Here is a 27524-nt window from a genome sequence, read left to right on the forward strand (position 1 = left end):
ATTTTTCAAAAATATTTCTTTATTTTTGTCTGCGTTGGGTCTTAGTTGCGGTGCGTGGGCTTCTGTCTAGTTGTGGCACGTGAGCTCAGTAGTTGTGGCGTGTGGCCTTAGTTGCCCTGTGGCATGTGAGATCTTAGTTCCTGACCAGGGATTGAACCCGTGTCCCCTGCATTGGAAGGCAGATTCTTAACCACTGGACCGCCCTGGAAGTCCCTTTACTATCATTTTAATGTAGAATATTCCATTTTTTGGATATGCCAATTGGTAGTTTTTTAGAAGGGAAAACTTTCTAGGAATTAGTGTGATCAATCAAAATACCAATTTTCCTTCGTATGTACCACAGACATTTACTGAATACCTATTTGTACCCAATACACTATGCTAAGTGTTTTATTTCCTAAGAGCTGAAGGTTGGAGAGGTCTGTTTCTCCTTTGTGTTTCTTATACTCTTGTTACCATTTCTTTTTAAAATAGGTAACTCGGGAAGCATAGTGTTGATACATGTAATGCATAGTACTTTATGAAGCATGGAGTAGTGATGGGGATGCCACCTGCTGTTGATCACTCATGGAATCATCATCACTGTCCCTTCCACAGATATATAGCGGTCATCTGCATGTGGCTCCATACCTAGCCTTATATTATTTGGTGATTTGTAAAGTAATATGAATACTTTAGATAAATGTGAACTAGTAAGTCAAGATGGCATTAAGATTAGCTGCCATTTCTTCAGGTAGGTTTCTGTTAAAGCTACACCTCCATGCTTGCTTTAGTCAACATGTGCTAATAAGGTATCCATGAAATGCCACTCACTGTTAAGTGCTGGGGTGAATACAGCAGTGAACCATGTGAAGTTCCCAGTCTGCAGAGGGCTCACAGTCTACACTGTTAACCCAGCAAGGGCTCGTGTGCCTGTGGCACAAAAAGCCAAACTCTGCCAGAGGGTGTTTGCAGCAAAATAAGGGTTTATTTGAAGGTGCCAAGCAAGGAGAACCGGGCAGCTCATGCTCAGAAGACCCAAACTCTCTGATGGCTTTCAGGCAAGGGTTTTTTTTTTTTTTTGGCTGCGTTGGGTCTTTGTTGCTGCACGCGGGCTTTCTCTAGCTGCAGAAAGCAGGGGTTACTCTTCGTTGCGATGCGCGGTCTTCTCATTGCGGAGGCTTCTCTTGTTGCGGAGCACGGACTCTACGTGCACAGGCTTCAGTAGTTGCAACACGTGGGCTCAGTAGTTGTGGCACGCGGGTGCTAGAGCATGCGGACTTCAGTAGTTGCGGCACATGGGCTCAGTAGTTGCGGTGTGCAGGCTCCAGTAGTTGTGGCGTGCGGGCTCAGTAGTTGTGGCTTGTGGCCTCTAGAGCACAGGCTCAGTAGTTGTGGTGCACGGGCTTAGTTGCTCTGCAGCATGTGGGATCTTCCCGGACCAGGGATTGTGTCCCTTGCACTAGCAGGCAGATTCTCAACCACTGTGCCACCAGGGAAGTCCCAGGCAAGGGTTTTTAAAGACAGGTGTTAGGGAAGAGGATCGTAGGATATGTGATCAGCTCCTGGACCTTCTTCTGACTGGTTGGTGCTGAGGTAACAGTGATACTTTTGGAATCTCAACCTTTTCGTTACAACCAGTTTGGGCTCTACTGCCACAAGCTCATAGTCACTGTGCTCCACAGGTGAGGGTCTTAGTTGCTGCTGAACAACTCAAAAGATATGCATCAGATTGTTATCTATATCCCTTCAGGAGGAACTAGGAGTCCTGTGACTCTATTGTCCTAATCATTAAAGGCTTGAGCCTGCTCTTTGGAACTTTTGGGATGGCCTAGGAGACTAAAGCCTTTCTTTCTGCAAACAAGAAACAAAGGACAGGCTTCCCTGGTGGCGCAGTGGTTAAGAATCCGCCTGCCAATGCAGGGGACATGGGTTCGAGCCCTGGTCCGGGAAGATCCCACATGCTGCAGAGCAGCTAAGCCCATGTGCCACAACTACTGAGCCTGTGCTCAAGGGCCCACGAGCCACAACTACTGAAGCCCGTGTGCCTAGGGCCCATGCTCTGCAACAAGAGAAGCCATCACAATGAGAAGCCTGCGCACCACAATGAAGAGTAGCCCCCGCTCACCACAACTAGAGAAAGCCCGCGCACAACAACGAACACCCAACGCAGCCAAAAATAAATAAATAAATAAATAAAATTAAAAAAAAAAAAAAAAGAAAAGAAACAAAGGACAAGAAGGGGCTTTTGTACCTGGGAAGGCCCCACAGGGTCCTGCTTGGTTTCATTCCCCCCTTTTCTTTGATAGCCCTCAGTCCTGAGAGGAACAGGGCAGAACCAGAAACGAAATAAAGTTTGGGAGAGAGATTAATCATAAACTGAGCAGGGGAACTCAGTTTTAGGGGGACTCAGTTTTGCGAATCCTCTGCCAGTCTCCTTTTCTCCCCTTGTGGAACTGTTAGTATGATTTACATACAGAAACATGCACAAATTATAAATGTGTATTGTAGTTCAGTGAATTTTCACAAGCTGAACATGCACTTTAACTAGTACCCAGATCAAGCAACAGCATTACCAGCACTCCAGAAGCTCCCTGCATGTGCCCTTCCAGTTGTGCCCCTACCCTGGGTAACCACTCAGCTGGCAGACTAGGTTTGCCTGGTTTTGCTCTTTACATAAGTGTAATCGTACAGTAAATGCTCTTGTGTCTGCTTTCTGTTGCTCAGCATTATATTTATGAGATTCACCCTTGCTGTTGTGTGTTGAGTCATTCACATGGCTGTATAATATTCCATTGTGTGAAGTTATAATTTAGTTATCCATTCTGCTGTTGATGGGCTTTTGGGTAGTTTCCAATTTTATGAATACTGTTGCTTTGAACATCCTGATATGTCTTTTGGTGAACATGTGTGTTTCTGTCAGGTTATATAACTAGAGTGGAATTGCTGGGTCATAGAGTATGTATGAATTCATCTTTAGTAGATATTGCTAAACAGTTTTCTAAAGTGGTTCTACAAATTTACATTCCCAGTTTGAGAGTTCTGGTTGTTATGTACCCTCAACAACATTTGGTATTTTCTGCTTTTTTATTTTAACTATTATCTGTGGTTTTAATTTGCATTTCTGTGATGACTATTGAAATGCAGCAGTTTTTAAATATGTTTATTAGCCATTTGGCTATCTTCTTTTGTGAAGTGTCTATTCAAGACTTTTGCCCATTTTTCAGTTCGGTGTTTTCCTTTTTGTTATGGCTTTTTAGAAGTTTTTTTTAATATATTCTGGATATGAGTCCTTTGTCCAGAAAATATGTCTTCTATTCTGGGTTGTCTTTTCATTCTCTCAGTAGGGTCTTCTGAATGAATAAAAAGTTCTTAATTTGAGAAGCACATGTGGGTGAACATCTTCATGTCTTTGTGCACAAAAAAGCTAACGATAAATGAAGAAATTGATAGTTCACTTTTGAAGATCTGTAAGATGGATATGTACTACTTCTGCAGGAACTTGCTGATAAAAATATGCCATCCCTTGTGATGACCCAAACACTAAGCTGACCACAGAGTAGAAAATACTGACATATGAAAAACAAGTAGAGCCCAGAAGAAACCAGTTACTGTACCTAAGAAAGAATTTCCTGTGGCATTTTATTATAATGGTATATAGGAAAAATTTCATTGGTAAAATTTCATTGAATGAAATCATTCAAATTTCTGACTATCCATGAGGAAGGCTGTTGTGGGCTATTGCAGAAGAAAAGGCAATGGAGAGAATGGAAAGCATGAATCACAACATATTTACATCTAATTCTACTCCTGTAGGTTATGTATCTACATTAATAGCATTTACTTTTTTTTTGGCTGCACCGGGTCTTAGTTGTGGCATGCGGGATCTAGTTCCCTGACCAGGGATCAAACCCGGGCCCCCTGCATTGGGAGCGAGGAGTGTTAACCACTGGACCACCAGGGAAGTCCCCGCATTTACATTCTAAGTACTCTTTCTGCAGTACAGCTGTTTTTCAGAAAAGTTGTACAAATCAGACTAATTTAAATATATTGCTAGATAGGCATGTAGTTTGATGATAGCCTTGCATTGTACTGATTTAAAAGGGTTGACTTCTTTTGTAATTTTAATATTGCATTATATAATTGTTTTACCAGTCAGGATTTTAGGAGAGACATATATATGTATGTATGCTATATATGTATCCTAAATATATGTATCTTTATATATATGTCTTTATATGTATACATTTACACATACGTGTATATGTGTGTATTAGTGTGTATATGTGTGTATAAAATCTTAATGGAGAGTAGAAATGTTCTGCATGCCAAGTCCAAAATCCTTTCAGTTCTGTTGTGAGTTTATAAATAGGAACAGATAATTGTAAAAAATTGTTCTTGAAATTTAAAAGAACCATTGAATAGATGCCAGTTGTAGTCCACATTCTGTTGGGACAATTTTTTTTTTCATAAAGTGTTGCTTAATATATCATTTTAAGTGGTGAATAATTAGGAATTCATTTTTGCTTTCATGATGATATTTTAGAGCTTTAACGTATCTTAGAAGAGGACAACATGTAGGGTTTTAAAAACACAAACAGTATTTTCCACTCATGGACTAGATTTTATGTAAACTATTTTGAAATGAATCTGGTCTAGCTCCTATTTTCATATTGTTTATTCTGTAAACAAAAGATGAACTGTCCTGTCAAAGGCAAGGGGAACAAGCCAGGTGTTTAGTCTCCAGTTCAACTTGTCTTTGCTAGGACGTTTAATTCCTTCTCCAAGTAGGTTCTGGAGCGCTGAACTAAGAACTGAGTTTTCTTATGGAACCAAAAAGTGGAGAAGAGGTAAGACTTAAGTCATGGATTGGTTAGTACATAGTTGGATGCTACTTCTTAAAAGATATTATGTTCAGGGGCAGAGAGACTTACCTATTTGAAAACCATGTGATTGTTCCTTATTTCCCCAATCTTTATAAAATCATGAAGCTTGGCAAGGGGTGGAGGGGCACTTATCATTAACCTGGAAGGCTCTTGGCTGTAGATTTTGCTGAAGCTAGGTGACAGAAAACACTGGGCACCATTTACTTGACATGCCTTGGTGAAGCCATCAGTGGTGAAAATACTTGGATGTAAGATTTGGATCCCAGGGGTTGGCAGGTTGATGGCAGTTTCTGGTGCCGCCCAAAAATCTCACAATGCCACTATCATAGCCATAGTTGGCTAGTTTAGTGCCTTCATTGATGAGGAGTTATTTCTCCTAGTGCCTTGGCTTCCTAAGAAAGTTGGAGTTGGTGATGAGTGGCTACTATTTTGCCTTCCTCTTTTCCCTCTGGATGGTATGCCTTCACTTGTTGTTTGGACCTCAGGTGAAAAAAAGAAGAAAAGCCATCAAATTGGTGATCATAGTTTGTAGCATTTGCTCTCATTTCTAAGGACTAACATAAATACTGAGTTAGAATATTTTCTCTCCTTCCAAACCAGATTATATTCATCAGTTGTATTTATGTATGTTAACGGTGATAACCACCACCATCTTTAAATAGAAAGCTTTACGAACTGCTGGCCTTTCTGAGGAAATTTACTGTAGTATACTTTTCATCTCTTATTGCCATTGTCTTTTTAAAGCATTATTTTAATTACTTTGCTTTGGTGAATTTTGATTTTTAATTGTGTTTTCATTTTGCTGTTAAGAGGATTTGCATTTATCTTTTCCCTCTGCCATGAGAGCTGCTGTTGGGGATAGTCTAAATCCGGTGGTTGTTTGTTTTTAAAGTTATCTTTAGGTAAACAAAGTAGAAAAAAATCATGATGTTTATTCTCAGCTCTTAAAACAGATTGTTAGTCAAAGTATCTTTTAATTTCTTGATCCTAATATTTTTCTTTTCAGGAAGAGAATATTAAGGAATTTTTTTTTAAAGGATTTGTATACCTCCATTTTTTTTTTTAATTAATTTTATTTATTTATTTATGGCTGTGTTGGGTCCTCGTTTCTGTGTGAGGGCTTTCTCTAGTTGCGGCAAGCGGGGGCCACTCTTCATCGTGGTGCGCGGGCCTCTCACTGTCGCGGCCTCTCTTGTTGCGGAGCACAGGCTCCAGATGTGCAGGCTCAGTATCTGTGGCTCACGGGCCCAGCTGCTCTGCAGCATGTGGGATCTTCCCAGACCAGGGCTCGAACCCGTGTCCCCTGCATTGGCAGGCAGACTCTCAACCACTGCGCCACCAGGGAAGCCCAGGAATTTTTTAAAAATCATGATGAGGTTACAAATCAATGTGTTATTTTTCGTTTTTATTTTTATCCATTCATATATATGTGTTCCGTGTTAAGCTCTGGAGATATTGGTGGGATCAGGACCTATCCCCTCCCATTAAAGGACATAGACATTGATTTAGCAAGGAAATATTGATTTGGAATAGTCAATTTTCAGTGTCATTTTAAATGAAATGTGCATTATATAGATTTGCAGTTTTAGAAAATACTCTTTTTTTGAGATGTAATCCACATACCATAAAATTCATCTTTTTAAAGTGTACAATTCAGTGATTCTTACTGTGTTCACACGGTTTTGCAACCATTGCCACTGTCTAATTCCAGAACATTTGAATCACTCCCAAAAGAAACATGGTCCTATTAGCAGTCCGTCACTCCCCTTTCTTCCCTTCCCCAGCACCTGGCAACCACCAGTCTACTTTCTGTCTCTCTTGGATTTGCCTTTTCTGGAGACATTATATAAATGGAATCATACAATATGTGGCGTTTTGTGACTGGCTCCTTTGCTTAGCATAGTAGTGTTTTCCAGGTTGACACAGGTTTTAGCACGTATCAGTACTTTACTGCCGTTTTTTTTTTTTTTGGTTAGGTTAATTTATTCCTATCCATCCTTTTGTATGGATATATCATATTTTGTTTATCCATTCATCATTTGATGAAGCATTTGACTATTATAAATAATGCTGCTATGAACATTCATATATAAGTTTTTCTGTGAAAATATGTTTTCAGTTCTCTTGAGTATATGTCTAGGAGTGGAATTGCTGGATCCTTTTATAACTCTGTGTTTAACTTTTTTTTGAGAAACAGCCAAACTGTTTTCCGTGGTGGCTGTACTACTTGACATTCCTACCAGCAGTATATGAGGGTTCTAATTGCTCCATATATTCAACACTTGATTTTTTTCCTTTTTTCCTTTTTTTATGGCCATATTCATCCGTGTGACGAGGTAGCTTGTGGTTTTGATTCGCATTTCTTGATGACTAATGATGTTGAGCGTCTCATGTATACTGGCCATTTGTATATCTTCTTTGGAGAAATGTCTATTAAAATTAGATTGTCTTTTTATTGTTGAATTTCTCTTTGTCAAAATTACCTTATATAAATGTCATCCCCTAATTAATTGTAATTTAGCAGAGAACTATTCTTTTTTTTTTTTTTAATTTATTTCTGGTTGTGCCGGGTCTTAGTTGAGGTAGGCGGGCTCCTTAGTTGCAGCTCACCAGCTCCTTTAGTTGCAGCACACGTGCTCCTGAGTTGTGACATGCGAACTCTTAGTTGCGGCATGCATGTGGGATCTAGTTCCCTGACCAGGGATCGAACCCAGGCCCCCTGCATTGGGAGGTGGATTCTTAAGCGCTGCGCCACCGGGGAAGTCCCGGGAGAACTATTCTTGAATGTAAAGAATTTGGTGGTGGTAGAATATTTTATAGTCAGTATACTATATACAATTAAAAATCTACAAACTGGTGGTTGCCAGAGGGAAGGTGGGTTGGGGGGCAGGTGAAATAGGTGAAGGGGATTAAGGGGTACAGAGTTCCAGTTTTAAAATATAATAAATAAGTCATGGGGTTGTAATGTATAGCATAGGGAAAACAGTAAGTAGTGCTGTAACAACTTTGTATGGTGACGGATGGTAACTAGATATGGTGATGATCATTTTGAAGTGTATATGAATATCGAATTACTATAATGTATATCTGAAAGTAATATGATATTGAATGTCAATTATACTTCAATTACAAAAAAACTATAGTCTATATACAATAGAAAATTTATAGTCCTCACAAACTTCGGCTGTTTCTGAACAACACAGTAAAATAGCATACTCAGTTGTTTACCTAAAGAAATGTGCTTGTTTACTTTCTGGTAGTTATACTGTCTCATTTGGTGGGATTTAAGGAGTACACAGAAATAGTGGGTTGGTAATGAGAGGTTTAAAAAATTGCATTTTAAGTAAAAGTTTTAGAAATTAACTCTAAAATTAGAAGTGGTAAATAGCATTTAAAGCTAAAGTTTAGGCTTTTCTGAGACTGTTACTAACTTAAAGAAGGGATTTAAAACTTAACCAGAATTTTCTTGCCGTTTAAATAGGACTCACCCAAGAAAAAAATGAGTGGTGAAAATACTTGTAACTTTATGGACTTATTGGATAAGTTCAGCATTATTTTCCACATATTTGTTGTGTTTGTGTGAATTATGAGGCATATTTTGATACTTCTCCTCGTGGATTTATGAGTTTTTGGTTTTTCTCTTTGTTGTTTAGTAGGTTTTTTTGTTGTTCTCCCATTTTTAGTAAATAGAGAGAATCCAAGAATGACTTTTACGTAAGTGCCTTTAGGTACTGCCATCCTGTACAGTTGTAAATGTTGACCCTTACTTAGGCTTAATCCTAGCCCTTGCTCTTCTATTGCTTAAAAACAGCTTATTTCTAAATTGAAGAACATCTTTAGAACTACTTATGGGAGGGCAGTGAGGAAGCCTTCTTACTGGGGTGGGAGCTCAAATAAGAATTTAAACCTGTAGGGTTTACGTGTCTTTAAACTTGTTAATTCAAGTTTGCTTCTATTAGAACTAGAGCTATGTATGATTTCTATACGGGAGATTCTGTTGTCCAACTAAAACACCATATACTTATTTCTAATAGCAACAGTATGGATAGGATACAGAGGAAGAAGAAACATCCTTTATTTTAGATGTGCTGTATTTCACAGGCTAAATCTAGAGGACAAAGCATTTTAGCACCTATTTGTAGGTAATTTTTTTTTTTTTCAACCTGAGGGCGATCAAGGCTAAGAAGTACCATAGGAGATTGTGACATATATGTAAAATGGGAATGCAGAAGAGTTTTAGGGTTCTTCTGGGGAGCCATAACAGAGTCTGCTCAGAGTATAAGCAGGAACGCAGGTAATCAGGAAAGTGGGAGTAATGGCACTGTCCGGGGAGTGGCAAAGAGAAAGACCATCTGAATTTTCACATGATTGAATTATTCCTTTGTCAGCAGTGGAGACATAGTTTTGTCTTAAACTCAGTATTTTATATGGCATGTATAGGTAATTGTATAATTCTGTTTGGAAAAACCACAGTTTAAATCTTATTTGGAGATAAGTAAAATTGATGAGAATTGTTAAAAAAAATTATGTGACGAGAAGAATCCAGAGCCGCAAAGGTATTTATTATCTGTCACAATTACGCAATCAAAGGACCACCCCCCCCCACCCCCCACAGTAGGGAGAGAGCAGAAAGTCCCACCACTTTTCAGACATGTCTCTCAGTATCCCCTACAACCAGGAATCTGTAAAAGGTAGGTTGCACTCAGGCTCCCACTGACCCAGTTGCTAGAAGAGACTGGGCATCTTTCCAACGCCAGCCCCACATTGACAGTGACACTTATTCTCTTAGCCTTGGGAGAGCCTGAGGATCCCTGAACCCCAGGGATGTGGCAGGGAGGGCCACACAGGAAAGGTTCCTAAGGACAGAAAAGGAGAACCTTAAAAATACATTTTGGGGGACTTCCCTGGTGGTCCATTGGGTAGGACTCCACGGTCCCAATGCAGGGGGCCCGGGTTTGATCCCTGGTCAGGGAACTAGGTCCCGCATGCATGCTGCAACTAAAAGATCCTGCATGCCACAACTGAGACCTGGTGCAGCCTAAGTAAATTTAAAAAATAAAGAAATATTTTAAAAAATACATTTTGGAACCAAGTAACCAATTTCATAGCCTTATAGGTAAGGCCCACTCTAGTTCTAGTCCTCCCACCTTTCCCCTCCCCCCGCCCCTGTTAGTGAGTGCCTGGCTTATTTGGCTGGCAGAGGCAAATTAATGGCAATAGAGGCCCCCAAAGTGTAAAAAGATGTATAGTTAGGGCTTCTGTTGTATAACAAGTTATTATTCAGACAGACGGTGGTCACTAAATACTTCTTGAAGGTGATTGCCTCTTTCCTTCCCACATCGTAGTGTTTCATTTTAAACACCTTTCTTGGTGGAGCCTAAATTTATCACCAGCATTATAGAAAACACCAGAGTTGGGAACCCTGTACAGTGAGGTCCTGGGATCATCCCAGTATGTGGAGCCTCCATAATCATAGTGGGTGTTTTTTCTTGGTTATGTTTTTTCATATGATTCTGAAGTGGTGAATTTTAATGGAGTAAAAATTTTCATCTGGAAATGTTTCTTTTTTCCTCATCAAAGAGAAAATGGGGGTTTCTGAGCCAAATGGAATTTCTTTGCTCTGTTATCTGTTACCCTGGTGTGGAATGATCAAATTTCACATTTCCAGGTTGCTAGGAGACAGGCAACCTATCTTGTAGATACAGGCATTAAAACTCCTTTATGCTTTATTTCTTAGAATTCTCATGCTTTCTTTCTAAAACCTAAATTATGCAGAGGTAACATGATTATTTGACCAAGCTCAGGAAATAAAAGAATTATCAAATCAAAAATATCAAGCTGGAAAAAAAAATATCAAGCTGGGTTTAAATAAAGAACATGACTGGCTACAGTAAGTTAAGGCAACATTCTTGAAAGTAAGTCTGTATTTGCCTCTGCTTTTGCTGCTGACTCTTTTTGCTGCTTTTTGCAGCTTTTTTTTTTGCTGCTTTTTTGTACTTTTTGCAGCACACAAGAGTGGTTAGATAGGAGTAGGCTGAGAGTACCCTGTCTAGAGAGCTACAGATGATGTTAAAAGTATTCCAAGTGAACATGGTCCCAGGAACTCTATTTAAATAATTTACTGATTTGGTCTCCCAGGAACATTTGGATTTACTGTAGCTATTTTGTCCTTTCCTTTCTTTTGAAAGGAAAATTCATCTTATGTTACAATGTAATTATTTTGGGAATGCCTTAGATTTAACATTAGATAACTAGGGTTCAAAAAAATGTGCCCAGATGGTAGATGTTGATGAAAATTTGGGAGAAGAATTCATTTGAAGTTGAATGCTTTGCAGTATTAATCAGAAGGGTTTGTTGGCTTCCGATTTTGAATAGCATAGAGATTGGAGGCTGAGATATTACTTTAATATCTACTTCATGTTAGGACAGGTCAGGCTTTCTCTTTTTCTGTTTCAAGATAGAGTTCTTTGCAGCAGTTGGTTTAGAGGGGTTTGTATTTTACAACTGGCTCAGTTGGCTCTATATATCTTGATGGTACACAGCTGGGACCCAGACCCCCAAGTCAGTTACACTGATAAATAACTCTGTTAGTACTTTACAGATTGACTTCCATTCTCAGCCACTTCATCTTTTTTTTTTAACATTTTTAGTTTTTTCTTTAAAATTCCTTTGTAAAATATAGACACAGAAAGCTGCATAAATCATATATATTTATATAACATTTACTAAACATTAATGGAGTTGACATTCACAAAACCAACACCCAGATCAGGTAGCAATACTTCCATCACCTCTGAAGCATATTCCCATCTGCCCACCAATAGACTGACTCTTAGCCAGTTCATCTTTTAAATGAGCTGTAGTCTGTCGTGACAGTGGAAAAATTAAGTCACATGTCTTTGTTTATGAAGATGAGTTGCATAAACTATCTAGACTGGCAATGGCAGGAGGACACTTTCAATGTCAGTTATCTAAAGTAACTGGAGCTGTAGATTTGACTAGTGAGAAAGTTACTGAGATACGGACGAGGAAGATGTATTGACAGAGAGGTTATATGTAGAATTAGGTGGAATTTTATGTTTTTGTAAATATCTCAATTATTTAAGATATAATTTCTATGCACAAACTGGATATAATGGTAACTTTGGTTTTACTGTGATTTGTCTTTGCCTTAACAGATTGTTATTATTAGATTATTTTTCTAACAGAAAAAATTAAGTGATAAATGTTCATTACAAGAAATTAGAACGTACATATACACAAGGAAAAAATCCCCTCTAATTGCATCTCCTGAGATAACCAGTGTAAACTGTAGATGTCTATCTTTATAGACCTGCTTTCCATCACATATCTGTCTTTCAAAACCAAATTATATGATTCATATGGTTTGGTAAACTTAGCTTTTTTCATGTAACAGTACAGCACGAATATCTGTTCAAGTCATCGAATTTTCTTCATTTTCATTTTTGTGGTTACTTAGTAATCCTTTGTGAGATGAACTGTAGTTTATTTAATAAGTCCCCAATGATTGGTATTTAGGTTGTTTCTGATTTTTGCTGCAATAGCATTTATGGCACCTTTTTTGCCTCTGTCTGATTACTTCCTTAGGATAAACTCCTGGGAGTAGAATACTTCGTAAAGGATTTGCTCATTTTAAGGCTTTTGAAACACATTGCAAAATAGCTTTCCAGAAAGGCTATTCCAGTTTTCAGGTTGTCCTCTGTCTAATTGGCTTTATGATGGCATTAAAATGTGAAATTTTTATTTAGTTGCAGAATGAAGAAGAGCCTGGAGAGCCGGAACAAGCTGCAGGGGACGCTCCTCCACCTTATAGCAGCATCTCTGCAGAGAGTGCAGGTAAGTGACAGGGTGAGGTGACTGCTGAGCTCTTGAAATGCATTAGCCAGAGGCTTTTGTCTGCTATGTATTTGTTGGTGTTTGTGTTTGCTTCAGCTTTCCTTAAGAAGTCTTTGACATTATTTTTAGTTTGTAGTCTGAGGTGAAGAAAAGTCACTGTTCTGAAAAACAGATAAAACCCCATTCCAATGTGGCTTTTTTATGGAACTCAGTTTCATTCCAACAGACTCTTAACATAAAGGAGGTAGAATTCAGGAACCAGGTGATCACCTGTTTTTTCTGTTGCTGTTCTTTTTGTAGTTTCCTCATTAGTTGTTTTGCTCTTTGATTCTAGTACCTATGACCTGGAATATAGTATGTTAGATATCTTTTATGCTAATAAATTCTTAGTAAAAAAACTAGAAGTCTCCCAACTCTTTCATTTTGTTTCTCATAGTTTAAACCATCCTTAATTAACCTTTCATTTTCCCATCTTATGCCAGATTATCTTTATAATTTGCACACGCATGTTTAGAAGGAATGGGGGAGAAGAAAGAAAATTGCAGTAGTCCAGGACTTTTGATAATTAGATCTTTGTGATAACCAGTTCTGCTTTAATTACTGAAAATTGACCAGTTTTGATGGAACCTCTTCCATATTTTCTGAAACAGAACTGTGGCATAGTGGCAAGTACATGGCCGATGGTTAGAAATAAGAGTGGTGCACACATGTTGGTAGGGAAAAGGCACAAGTCACTATTTTGTGTACTCACTTTACCTGTTTTAATTTGTGGTGTATAAATTTGGACAGTCTAACAAATATTGGATTTTTGTTTGTTTTTAATGTACTAAATAAAATGGAAAAGGTTGTCATTAAACTTTTCATGGAAACTTAAAATTATGTGAGGTGTCTATATTGATGGATCCCATTTTTTAAAAATCCATTGAAATAGGGAAATAAAAATGTTCTTGATTTCCCTCAACTTAAGGTAGTAAGGGGAGTTTCCTGGTGGCCTAGTAGTTAGGATTCCGGGCTTTCATTGTCGTGGCCTGGGCTCATTCCCTGGTCGGGGAACTAAGATCACGCAAGCTGTGCAGCACAGCCAAAAAAAAAAAAAAAAGTTTTCCTTAAGGTAGTAGGTATCAGTTTTGTTCATGTATTCAGAATTACTGTGGCTATGGGCGAATTCAGATTGTACCCTTCAATTTGTAAATTAACTTTTAAAAGTAAAAAGAAATTTTTAAGGAAATTATATATACAATGTTTTATAATATATACACATACATGCATGTATATATGTATGTGTGTGTAATGTATGTAAAATAGTTATTTTGACATAGAGAAAAACAAGTTTCTTGAATTGGATTAGGTGGCAGCTTTAGTTTCAATAACACATTTTCCTAATTTTCTTCTAAAACCTTTGATATTTTATTTTTCCCATTTAGATAGATAGGCATTCCGTCTGGAATTGTTCTTTCTGTGTAGTGTGAGGTAGTGGTCAAGGTTGCTCTTCCATATGGATATCCATTTGGTCCCACACCATTTATTGAAAAGACCATTCTTCTTCCACTGCTGTAATGTCACCTTTGTCATAAATCAAGTGACTGTGTGTGTGTATGTGTGTGTATGTGTGTGTGTGTGTGTGTGTGTATCTGTTTTCTGGACTAAATATTCTGTCCTTAGGTCTATTTATTCATCTTTGTGCCTGTGCTTAACTGTCTTAATTCCAGAACTTTATAATCTTGATATCTGGTAATTAGGTCCTTTAGCCTTTGTGTTCTTCAAGATTTCCTTGATACTTCTTGACTTTTTGTATTTTCATTTACATTTTAGAATCAGCTTGCCAATTTCCATAAAATGGGATGAAACAAACAAAAATTCTGCTGGAAGTTTAGTTGGGATGGCATTGAATCTGTGTATCAATTTGAAGATAATTAACATCTTTATAATGTTGCATCTTCCAGTCTATGTTAAATCCCTCCCTTTTATTAAGCTCTTCTTTAATTTTTCTCAATAATATTTTGTGAGTTTCAATATAGAGATAATTAGATTTATTCCTAGGTATTTGGTGTATTTTGGTGCTGTTATAAATGGTCCGTGTATAATTTTATTTTCTGTTTGTTGCTGGCATATGAAAATATAGTTGATGGTTTATATTAACTGTATGTTCAGCGACTTTCCTAAATTCATATATTAATTCTAATAGTTTGTAGATACTCTTGGATTTTCTACATATGTAATTATGTCATCCATGATTAAGGATAGATTTCTTCTTTTCCAATCCTTATGTCTTACATTTTCTTTTCTTTCCATATTGTATCAACTAGTAGTACCTCTAAGATAATGTTTGATTAGAAGTGGTAATGGTGGGCCATTTTGGTCTGATTCTCTAATCTTAGGGGAGAAAGCTTTTAATAATTTACCATTAATTATGATATTCACTCTAGATTTTTCATAAAGATTTGTGAGAAGATTAAGGAATCATAGTTTTCTTTTACAGTATTCCTAATTTGCTAAGTTTTTTTGTTATTAATAGGTATGTTATCAATGCTTTTTCTGCCCATGTGAAGACAGTAGAATTTTTCTCCTTTTTTTCTGTTAATGAGGTGAATACTATTGATTGATCATTTCAGTAATATACTACAGTAAAATTGGAAGTTAATTATAATTAACCAAAGAGAAAAAAGAAAAGAAAAATGTTAATCTTGATGAAGTATAGGAATTTTTTCAAAATTCTTAAGTGTTCTCAAAAATTGTATAGAAATTTAATCCATTTGTAAATAGATCTTTTCTAATAATACATATTGAATCTTTTATAATAGAAGTCAGTGAGAATGAAGATGCAGTATTAAAAAGAGGGAATGCAAGATTTCACACAAATAAATAATGGTTCTGGGGCTTCCCTGGTGGCGCAGTGGTTGAGAGTCTGCCTGCTAGTGCAGGGGACACGGGTTCGAGCCCTGGTCTGGGAAGATCCCACATGCCGCGGAGCAGCTGGGCCCGTGAGCCACAATTACTGAGCCTGCGTGTCTGGAGCCTGTGCTCCACAACAAGAGAGGCCGCGATAGTGAGAGGCCCGCGCACAGCGATGAAGAGTGGCTCCCACTTGCCACAACTAGAGAAAGCCCTCGCACAGAAACGAAGACCCAACATAGCCATAAATTAAAAATAAATAAATAAATAAATAAAAATTTAAAAAAAAAAAAAAAAAAAAATAATGGTTCTGTAACTGAACCTGTAATTACCTTAGGCATGTCACAGAAAACAATACATGGCAAAAATAATGTGAAAGAATCAAAAGAGCCAAAATCTGTGAGAAATGACTTTTAACTTTTTTTCAAGTTTATTTTCATGTTTATAAATGGGAGGACACCATGGTACAGATTTCCAAACACACAGGTGAATTATTTTTAGCTTAAATTTTACCTTATGCCATTATTAATATTACATGCCTTTTGTGAACACACCACATAAACAGCCAAAAAAAAGTGTTCAAAAGCACTTGGGAGGGCAAAGTGAATGTGGAAGTTAAATAATTGAAAAGTGGATATATTTAAAAATCATTCCCAGTCTTATGTTCATCTTTAAACACCTTTTGATTCAATTATTCTATATGTACTGTTAGAGGAATGGCTGGTTTTTGTTTGCCAGAGTTAGCGGAAATCCTCTTTCTCCTCATTTCAACTAATCTTCAGATTGTTGTGACTTCCTTTTTATTCTGCAGCATATTTTGACTACAAAGATGAGTCTGGGTTTCCAAAGCCCCCATCTTACAATGTGGCTACCACACTGCCCAGTTATGATGAAGCTGAGAGAACCAAAGCTGAAGCTACTATCCCTTTGGTTCCTGGAAGAGTAAGTCCAACTTACCATGTTACTTGGTGCTGGTTTATGGGAATTAAGTTCTTTGCATTATCCACTTTGTGATATTACTTATGATTAAATTGATTAGTAAAAGTACAGCTAGTGTTTAAAAGCAGATACATTTTCTTTTGGGATAATAAACTTATCTTTTCCTGAAAACGATGAGGTGAAAGATACAAATGAGCAGAAAAATCACTAGTCAAACCAGCTCATTTTCCCTATATCTCTGCTACTACCATCACTTTCTCAAGTCTCCTGGCATGGCTGAAACATCTTGGAGCAGGAGCTGATTTAGGAAATACACCAACTTTGCCTTGATTCTGCACACTTAATATTTTGGTGTTAGGTAGATAGCTGCTAGGGAGTCTACGGAGAGAATAAATAAGTGGAACTTCATAGAATTAAACTCAGAAGGGCTCTAACAATCATCTAGATGAACCCCATGCCACCAGCAGTCCAGATCATGCCATCTGTGGAGGCACAGTGAATTCAGATCCCATTTGGCCTGATGTTAATTCATGGGAGTGGGGGTGGGGTGTGATGAAAGCCAGTGGAGAATTTTGGACACTCTTGGTTCATGATGTCAGACCTGTAAGTGATACGGTTGTGTTTTCATAAATATTCATCCAGGTTGAAGCTGATGCAGGTGGGGCCCTGGGTGAGATATTGAGAGAAAGGAGAGCAGGATCCAGTCCCCAGAAATGTGGGGCAATCAGGGCTCCAGACCCTAGGCCTGGTAGGAAACTAGAGTAAAAGATAAGAACAAGAACAGAAGTTCGGTCTGGGCGGTGCAATGACACAAGCCCCAGAAGTTCAGGCCTTAGGATAGTAGACTGTTTGCAGATCATATTTACTATGAGAGGTGAAACTCCTAAAACCACTGCTTGGCAGAAGTAATAGTTTATAAGCCTAGTCTAGGCTGATTCTACCTGGTGAAATGCATTCACTTCTTGTAGGTGCTAGGGAGAAACTAAGAACCCTCATGCAGCTCACTGTCTAAAGACAAAGCAGTCTTAATATAGTTACCATGTATTGGAAGCAAACAACATGGTTGGTACTGTGCTTGATGCTTACATATATTTTGTATGTTGTTTCCAGTCTTCACAATAACTTTGCAAGGTAGAGATTATATTATCCCTATTTTACAAATGCAAAAATTGAGGCCCAGAGAGATTAAATAATTTGCCTAAAGTCATATAGCTAATAAGTAGCATAGGTGAGTCAAACCCAGATATTCTAGACTCCAAAGTCCTTGTATGTACTCTCTAGACCTCTTGGATTATGGTAACTGTCCCATGAAATAGACCAGGAGATTAGCTCTGATGAACCACAGAACTCTTTAGAATACTTTTATTTGACAAGTGTACACATTTAAGAACTTCTTAAGGGGTTCTTTTATTCAGCCAACATGTATCGAACACTTTTTTATGTAATGTGCTATGTATTTTGCAGTGGATAGGTGGAAGGCTTTGTATAAAGCAATGCTCCTGCCATACAAGAGCTTAAAATCCAGCTGGGGAAAAGGCCCACGAAGACCTATATCTAAGGAACAGCACAAGAGCAGTGAGCGTTAAGAACTGTGACTTTAACTTTGTGATCACGGGGAAGATGGGATTTGAAGTGGGCCCCGAGTTTTGATGGATAAGAACATTCCAGAAGGAAAAGCTCAGAAAGCAGATGTGAATCAGCCAGGTGCAAGGCAGGTTCTGTGGTTGTAGTAATTGGTTTTGCTTGAGCAAAGAGTTTGTGACCAGAACTGTAGGTTGTAGAATCTTCTGAATGCTAGGCTGAGGCATTTAGACTTACATGTAGGTCACACAGAATCTTTCAGAGTTTTTAAGCATGAGTATGATAAGACAAGTATGGTGTTTTAGAAACATTAACCTGGCAACAGTTTGTAGGAGGAATCCTGGTAGTAGAGATACCAAGGACAGAAAGAACAGCTGGAAGGCATTTGTAATATTATTAGGCATTACTTCCATGTATTTTTGTAGTACATCTCTGAGTAGTTATGCAAAAAAACAGAATTACTTTCTATTTGGCAAAGCCTATTTATCCTACTAGTATGAATTCATAATACTAGCTATTTCGTATTTTAAAAAATATAAAACAAACACATTCTTATAAATTTCAAACAACAGAGGAAAGGTGTTAAATTAGATGGAAGCTGCCACTGCCACTTCTTCTTTAGTTCCCATTCCCCAGGGGAACCAGTTGACAGCTTGTTATGAATTTCCCAGTCCCTTTTCTGTGTAGGGCAAGTTTTGGTTCTCCCTAAAGTTTTATTTATTTATTTTTTTCATTTGAGGAACCCTCACTGTACTGTGTACAAGTCTACCACTTTTACTTTTAAGCGTATATTCGTTTATTTTTCAATATCTCAACACATACCTACAATTAGTTGAAAAGGTAAGCTGCATATGTTGGTGTCATTGTTGGTCAAGATCATCTTACTTCTAGACTTGCAACACTATGTTTGCAGGTTGGGATGGAAAGGATCCTATCTGCCGACAAGATTGGAAGTGAGTTTGTTTCAGACCTGTGTACCAATATAAACAAATGGTTATGGAGCAGTGGGCAGCGCTGTTAGACTCTTCACGTACGATTACACTATCTTCTTCCACCCCTCCACCCCACCCCACCCCAAGTCAGCCTCATAAAGCACTTGAGCTAGTCAGTGGTATCTTCTTGATAGGCCCAGGATTACTAATATTCTGGGCTAAACAGGCCCTGGATTACTAATATTCTAGAATTTAAGCCAAATGTGTAAGAAAATTTTCTTTTCTTTATGTATATATTTCTTTTCTTTGTATTTATATATATATATATAAAAGGAAGAGTGAATAGTTCTTTGTGAACTTCATAATTTTTGAAGTGTATTGTTAAAGAACTTGGGTTATAAAGTGAAAAATTCCTTTCACTGAGAAAAAATTATATCTTTTACTTATAAGACAAATGAAAATTTTAACATATACTTAAAGCCTTAATGCTCCTAGTTTTGAATTGAGCCAAAGCAGTATATTTTCTCACTGGAAGTCACTTTTGTCCCTTTCTCTGTTTTTCTTGATGTTTTTCCTTTGCCTTGAAATAATTTATTGTGAATTTACCTTTTCTTTTCATTTAGGATGAGGATTTTGTGGGTCGGGATGATTTTGATGATCCTGACCAGATGAGGATAGGAAACGATGGGATTTTCATGTTAACTTTTTTCAGTAAGTATATACACACAGCAGAGCCACTTCCCACAAACCAGAGTGCTTTGGATTATGAGTGGATATGACTGAATTAAAAGAACTAGTTGAGCTAATACATTATATTTATTACATATATTTAATACATTATATTTATTTTAACACATTTTATTTAATGTATTACATTATATTTATTTGATGCCTTTTACTGAGATGTTCAGAGCTTAGTACACTTTTATCTTAATATCCTTTCTCTTTGTCTTCTATTTCTGTGAATACCTATGCAAAATATAATTAAAGCAGTTTTTGGGGATGCTTCATTTTTACATGATCTAAGCTTCATTTTTGCAATCTTCAAGGCCCCTTAGTATTCCTCCTACTCATTCCTGACCGTGGAATAGGAATTAAATGGCTTTGATGAATTTTGTTTTGCAAGCTTCTATTTTCTAATACATCAAAGTCAACCCCATTTTTCCCCCTTGATGTTATTTTGCATTTAGGTTTCCATATGCCTGACTTGGAAGTGAGCAACAATTTCTTTAATTTGCTATATTAGAAAGATGTGAAGCAAATGAAGTGCTTTTAGAGGTGACGTGTTACATAAGCTGTCAAAATTCATAGAAGCAGGAGATGAATGACTTGAATCAGATTATTTGGGGACACTAATTTAATGTTCGAATAATGTTTATTTACTCAGGTGTAACACATACAGTAAAGGGCACAAGTCATAAGTATACAGTGTGGTGATATTAAGGCATTTTTGAAAGCATATAGCAGTAGATGTAATAATATAACACCTGATATTCAGAGACTGTGTTTTCTTGTTTGCTTCTGGGAGGAAGACAGAGGATGGATGTTTTGGGGAAGTGGGATAAGGGTTTTGGAGGGTGGGCTAAGCCATTTAAGCAGAAGCAAGTACAGAGGGCACCCTTAGGGCACTCTTGCTCCTTGGGTAACAGGACATGTCTGACCTCTTTTTTTCTCTTGGCTTTTACAGTGGCATTCCTCTTTAACTGGATTGGGTTTTTCCTGTCTTTTTGCCTGACCACTTCAGCTGCAGGAAGGTATGGGGCCATTTCAGGATTTGGTCTCTCTCTAATTAAGTGGATCCTGATTGTCAGGGTAAGTTGTGCACCAGTAATGATAGTCTGTAGAGAAGCAATAAGTAGAATAATTTTGAATATTTGATTTTTTTTTCATCTGCTTTTTGGAATCATTTAAAAATGATTTTTGGTTTGTCTTTGTTCTGGTTTCATGAAATTGAACCTAGATCAGTTGCAGTTGGTTCATGCACCCAAGTTTTGTAGTCAAGTCTAGTGAACATTGGTGGTCCAAGGGCATCTATCCTTGTTCACCGGCTGCTTTCTCTGTTTTTAATGTTTGTAATGTGATAATACATGTATTTGTTCTGAAATTAGTTGTTTTTATAATAAAAGAAAGACTCTGTCACCTCTCTGGTATCTCATCAAAAGCAGACATTCCTCTCATTAATGCTACTGAAGTTTTAGTCTTTCTTCTCTCCTTTCCTCTCTTCTTTTCTCCCTCCTTCCTCCCTCCCATCCTTCCTCCCTTCCAGGATTGGTTATCAGTAGCATCATTGGTTATGCCAAAATGTTTGGAGAGCCAAAACTGTTTAATTGTTTAACAAGCACTACTCCATTAGGGGCCATTATCTCTAAGGTAAATTAGAGAGAGATCTTCAGTGATGTAGGAGTTACCAGTTAGTTAGAATTGCATGAAGTAATTTAAAGTTGTAAAAGATCTAGTCTCTTAAAGTGTCCTCTGATTTCAGATAGGTTTACTGCCATTGTTAACTTTATATATAAAACCAATGTGTTTATCATAAATTGACATTAACTAATTATTGGGTGTTGACTGAGCATTGGAGTTTTTCAAAGTTATTTATTCTAAAGGAATTGTTAACATTTTTAGAATTCCAGGTTCCTTTGAGAACCTGATAAAAGTTACAGGCTTTTCTCCTAGATGGCTAATGTATACTCACCTAAAACATGGACTTTAAGTTAAGAACTCAAGCCCTAAAGAGGTTTTTCATTCCTTCTCTATAAACCTTGTTATGTTATTAAGAAATAAAATACTGTATTTAATGCTCAAACTGTGCTGAAGTCCACAGTGTGTTAAAGCCTCCAATAGAAAACAAGATCAAATTAGTTACCAGCCTTTTTATTTTTACTAAATTTTTAACTGAATTGAATGAATCAGCTTGTATTAGTTAGGATGGCTTTTTGAGTAACAGAAAACCTAGCTCAAAATGGCTTAGAAAACAATGGGGAAACTTTATTTCCAGTGAAAATAAGTCCTGACACGGAGGTTAGTTAAATGTTTCACTGACATCATCGAGGACAGCTGACTGTCTGCTCAACATGTTGGTATAGCTGCTCCACCCGCAGGGTTAAGATGGCCAAGGCAGTTTCAGGCATCACATCAGAAACACAACAGTGTTCAGCAGAAGAAAGGGAACTATTTCTTCTCCTCCTTTTCTTTTTAAGAGCTAGGAAACCTTCTCAGCAGCCCTCAGTTCCCATTGGCCAGAATAACACTATGTGCTAGTCCCTGGCAAAGGAATGTGATTATCATGATGTACATGATAAAAGTTTCCAAGGTCAAGACATGGCTGGAGGCATAGGAACAAAATCAGGCGTCATTAGAAAAGATAGTTGGGTTTGGCACTGGGTAAGCAAAATGAAAGTTATCATCAAGACATATTTCTACAAGGGAAAATAACATGTGGGCAAAAAAAAAAATTTTTTTTTAAAAACAAGCAGGTTGGGCACTTTCAAAACAAGGCGTATGTAAAGCCGAAAGCTATCATATTTCAAGATTGCTTTTCCATGAAAGAAAATATATTTGCGTATATCGTAATCATTGCAAATCTGTACTATGTAAAATACTTTCACTAACTTTTTAGAAATTTTTGTAAGAGCTAAATGAATAACATTAGTATACAAGATAAAATCTTGTGTTTTGTAAACTCTTAAGCTAAAATGTGAAATTATATCTGCTGAGGTGCTCTGAAGTATTTTGCTTTATTTTTCAGTTTTCCACTTACTTCCCTGGATATTTTGATGGTCAGTACTGGCTCTGGTGGGTGTTCCTGGTTTTAGGTAAGTGCTCTTAACAAAGACAAAGGAGAGGAAAGATTATGTTAAATTTTAGAAGTAAAATTACTTTTAGTAAACCCTCATCTCACTTACTATACAGTAATATATTAGCAATAATAAGTATAATTTTTAAAATATTTCAAAGATTAGGCTCGTCACCATCAGAGTAACATACATGTTCATAGAACGTCTCTTAGTGGTGATAAATTTCTCCTAACCCGTCCATATACACTTCTCACATTTCCTTTGTGGCCAGAGGGGTACACTGATAAGATGACTTTATAGTCCATAGATCTTTTTTCCCCTTGTGAGTTATTGCCGCAAAGCGTTCACAAGCTCAACCCCAAGTTGCTTATAGGTATATTGTAACCAGCTGAACTCCTCACGAGTGTATGTGGCCTATATTCAGTTGGATCTGTCAGTAGAAAACAGAAAATGTATAGCCTTACTAGACATAACTTCTGGAAGAACCGCCAGAAGTTATGTCTAGTAAGAATTGGGGTTCCAGAATTCTTTAGTTTGCTGTTGTTGAGAATAAGAATTATTTTGTGATGAGAGGGAGGAATTTTTTTAAAAAAATATACCAGCCATTTCAGGTTGTTGGTCTAAGATTATACTTATTACTCTAAATTTTTATTTTAAAATCTTTTCTTCCAAGACATCTTAAAGCAAAGAAATGAGCAGTGTGGTGAATACTGCTGGCTTCTTCATTGTAGAGAAAATACATATGATACGGTAACAGACCATCATCACTGCTGTCATTTCTGCAATAGCAGGGACATCCTGTAGCTGTTAAAGATGGTATAATTGCCTTACTCTGCTTCTGTGACATCATTTTCTCCTATCCTAACATTTCTCTTGTTTCAGGCCTTTTTGTTGTCTCCTTGATTAGGATCCTTGGTTCCAGGGCTGCTAATGGGTCTGGCTAGCACAGTGTAGAACCCATGCCCAACAGGTGCTTAATATATTCAAGACCTACCTGTTTTACCTAGGGTAATAGAGCCATGTATTGCTGACCCTAAATTTTACTTAGAAAATACGAGTCATCCATGATGCCATCCCCCACCTCCCCAGTAGCGTCATCTGCTCTACTATTGGTCATTGGCATTCCAAGGAAAGAGAGACAGTGATTTTTACCCCTTCCCTTGATTACTGAGAAACTTATTTTAAAAATGACCTACAGGAGAGTTACTTTAGAGGAGTAGTTCCTTGACTTGCTTATTCTCTAAACTGTATCTTTAAGAGAAAATCTGACTCCTCATCTTCCCCCAAGCTGCCTAAAGTCCAAGCAAATCCTGAATAGACCAAAGAAGAGTCATTAAGCATAATTTTAGGTTGATTGTTGACAGCGTTGATAATTTAAAGAAATTTAATGGGCTGATTTCCTTCATATATTAAAGTTTCATGGGAGATGAATTTATAATACTTTGTAATTGATCATTCTTGCTATCTTACTGCTTACTGATAAGCAAAAAATAGTGAGACTTTGGATGTACTTAGTGTATTTGTATCCAGTGTTTGAGTCATTTTTGGAACCTCTTGCAGAGAGAACCTTTTTTTTTTTTTTTTGAGTTTTTCCTGCAAAGAACAGGTCTGTACAAAGTTCTCAAGCTGGCAGCTCATAAGCTATAACTAGCCTGCAGTTGTGGTTTGTATGTTCCACAGTTATTTTCAGAAGTTTTTTTTTATTATTATTAGTTGTCTTTGTATGAAAATCAAGAATTTTCATCTAAAATACCTGAATTTTTTAAGTTTTCAAAATTGAAATGTCTAGCAAAACTGACCTATATTCCCACATGGCACCCATCCTTTGACTGGAGCTGGCTTGTTGATTTTGGTGCCAAACAGGATGGTGTTGTGCTCAGTGCTGATGACTCTTGGTTACTGCCAAAAATCATTTCTGAGTACAGAGTCTTCTACTACTTGAGTATATTTTAAAATGTATCCAAAAGAAAGTGGTTGCTTAGAGCTGGGGAGATGGGAGGAGGGTAGGAAATGGGGAATGGCTGCTTAGTGGGTACAAGATATGTTTAGGAATGACAGAGTTCTAAAATTGGATTATAGTTTTAACTGACTAAAAGCCAGTGAATCATACACATAAAACGGGTAAACTTTATGGTATGTAAATTATATCTCCATAAAGGTGTTTTAAAAAAATGTGTCTAAGACTCAGGGACCATCTCTGGAGGAGGAGGGCCAGGAGTGTGTGAGCTACCATTGGAGGGGGCTCGTCACCTTCCCCGCTGACTCCAAAATTAAGAGTAGAGAAATACAGTTGAGAATATGAGAATTGCTGTAAAGGTAAGGGGAGCCTGACATCTAGTGGACAACATTATGTACTGTCTACAGGAAAAAAAGAAGCCCATGGCAAGAAAGGATGGAATTTTTTTTTATTTGAGAAAAACAGTTTATAACCTCTCTAAAAAGAGTATATTATCTTGGAATACTTTTTTGGAACTCAGAAGGTAGGTTTTGGGAATTGCCTGGTGGTCCAGTGGTTAAGATTCCGCCCTTTCACTGCTGAGGTCGCAGGTTCCGTCCCTGGTTGGGGAACTAAGATCCCTGGAGCCGTGGGGCGAGGCCAGAGTCGGGGCAGGGGGGAGGAGGTAGGTTTTGATAATGCTTCTCAATGAGGCTTCCAAATGTAAATGCTTGGCCCCATCTTATTTTTGTTTCCTTTTTAGACCAATTAGATTCTGAATGTGCAAAAGAGACTTTGTTTTGGCTCTTGAGATTATGTATTCTCATTGAGAAGTGGAAAATTTGGTGTGGAAATCCTTTGGAAATTTTAGAGGCAATTGTGTTTTAATAGCTTTTAGTAGAAAAATGATGAAGTATTGCTATCAGGAGGGATATTTCTGGGGAGTGGACTTAATATGGGAATTATAAACTCATTCTTGACTTTTCTTTTTTAAATTAGGCTTTCTCCTGTTTCTCAGAGGATTTATCAATTATGCAAAAGTCCGGAAGATGCCAGAAACTTTCTCAAATCTCCCCAGGACCAGAGTTCTCTTTATTTATTAAAGGTATTAAAGAAAAAAACTTTATTCTAGTCCCAGTGTAATCATGTGATGCATTGCAGATTACTATTCAGGTTTAGAGTAGAGTGTACACCCTGTGATAGGGGATATGGAGAAGGTAAGGAAGCCTTGTCTTTTAGTTTCTAGTTTAGTAAGGGGTGTTTCTATGAAAAAAACTATTAAAAAAGGCAAGTTAGAAAAACTGCCAAAGGAGAAAACATCTCATGTTCGGACAATGCAGAAGAGGCTTGACTGGAACTCAGGGTCCTAGATCTTTGAATCTTGAATCCTGAAGCCACTGCTGCAGTTTTACCGGTTCCAGAGGACTGTAGCGAGAAGGAGCCTTTCAGGCCTGATCACTCAGCTCGGTTATGTGGGGCCCTAAACCCCAGAGCTGGCAGGACCGTGAGTACTTTAGGAACTCCTTTTGCCTGGCCACTGACAAGCCCATCAAGGCTTCCGTCTTCTCAGATTAGTCAGAGAGGCTTTCCTGACTCCTTTTCTTCAGGTTCCCATCCTGATGTTACCATTCTGGTGGTAGGGTCAAACCCCAGGAAAGGAAGGGGAGGAAAGGGCCTTTTCCCTTGCAGAGAACAGGAGGACTAAGCCTTGCCAAGGCTCTTTGGTTCACCCGTGGTTTTCCCCAGAGGCTGACTCCATCTTACATCACTAGCTACAAAAAGGAGGAGATAGGGAATCTTGGGAAAGAGTACACCAGAGAGAGGCCCCTGGTTACAAGATCTAACGGGCCTTCCTGGAATTGACTCTTTGTTCCTTAAGACTGTTGAGGGCAGGTGGACCAGGCTGGTTGAAGGCCTCGAGCAGGGATTTGTGAAGGTTGTGGCAGTTGAGATAAACCTGAAATGATAGGTAGGAAGTGTAAATGATCGTGGAAATTGTTGGGTGGGGAAGCATTTCAGAGTTACCTAAGGCCAAGTGTTGAGTAGGAACAGAGGCAGAGAAGTTACGGAGCTGGCTTAAGGGACAGCAGTGTGATTGTAGCATAAAGGAGTGTTGAAGATTAAGGCTGGAAAGCCAGGCGGAGACAGTGTTCTCAAATATCTTGCGCACTAAGCCCCTTTGCAATGGAAGTGTTGAACTCATAGAGCAGCCCTTTAAACCCAGTGACTTGTTGGCTCAACACAAGGCTGACTCCATGTGAGCATCAGTTTGTTCTGTATTTGCTGTTGGGTTATCATAGTTGATGTAAGTAATCATATGCTAAGAGTGTAGTTCTCAGTTTTGAAGATCTGTGGTGATCTTAGGATGCAGAGTAGAGTTCTCAATTTTGAAGATTCGTGGTGGTCTCAGAATATATGCTTCTAGAAAAGAAAGTACCGTATTTAATTTGCCAGGTGGTGAGATGGTATTGAAAGTTTTTAAGCAACAGAATAATATGATGAGAACTTCTTCAATGAAACAAAAATTTTTTCAAGCATGGCGTAATAGTAATAACTAATGTTTGTCAACTTTTTGATATATCAGATACTGTACTAAGCACTTTACATGTATAATTAAATGTTCTTACATAAGTAACAAAGGTTACAGTGACACATAAGCTCAGATACATGCATGGTAGGGTATATTCATAAGGCATTTCTTATAAAAGTTAAAGCATGGAAAGAACTT

At 37.7% G+C, this 27524-nt stretch overlaps 1 protein-coding gene across 2 annotated transcripts in view; it reads left to right on the forward strand.

Moving 5' to 3' along the window:
• The window catches only part of NDFIP1 (Nedd4 family interacting protein 1), a 50638-nt gene that overhangs the window by 17591 nt on the left and 5523 nt on the right, over positions 1 to 27524 (forward strand). The window contains exons 2-8 of one of the 2 annotated variants that reach the window (XR_005019290.1): positions 12635 to 12722; positions 16426 to 16556; positions 19690 to 19777; positions 20754 to 20878; positions 22812 to 22878; positions 23534 to 23676; positions 25796 to 25901. Coding sequence is in view for 1 of the 2 variants with exons in the window: in XM_036846870.1 (XP_036702765.1) it covers positions 12635 to 12722; positions 16426 to 16556; positions 19690 to 19777; positions 20754 to 20878; positions 22812 to 22878; positions 25796 to 25899 (603 nt within the window). In the remaining variant the exon portion in view is untranslated. The remainder of the gene's footprint in view (positions 1 to 12634; positions 12723 to 16425; positions 16557 to 19689; positions 19778 to 20753; positions 20879 to 22811; positions 22879 to 23533; positions 23677 to 25795; positions 25902 to 27524) is intronic. The other variant, XM_036846870.1, reaches the window with a different exon arrangement.

This window comes from Balaenoptera musculus, chromosome 3 (assembly GCF_009873245.2).
Source record: "Balaenoptera musculus isolate JJ_BM4_2016_0621 chromosome 3, mBalMus1.pri.v3, whole genome shotgun sequence".
NCBI lineage: Eukaryota > Metazoa > Chordata > Mammalia > Artiodactyla > Balaenopteridae > Balaenoptera > Balaenoptera musculus.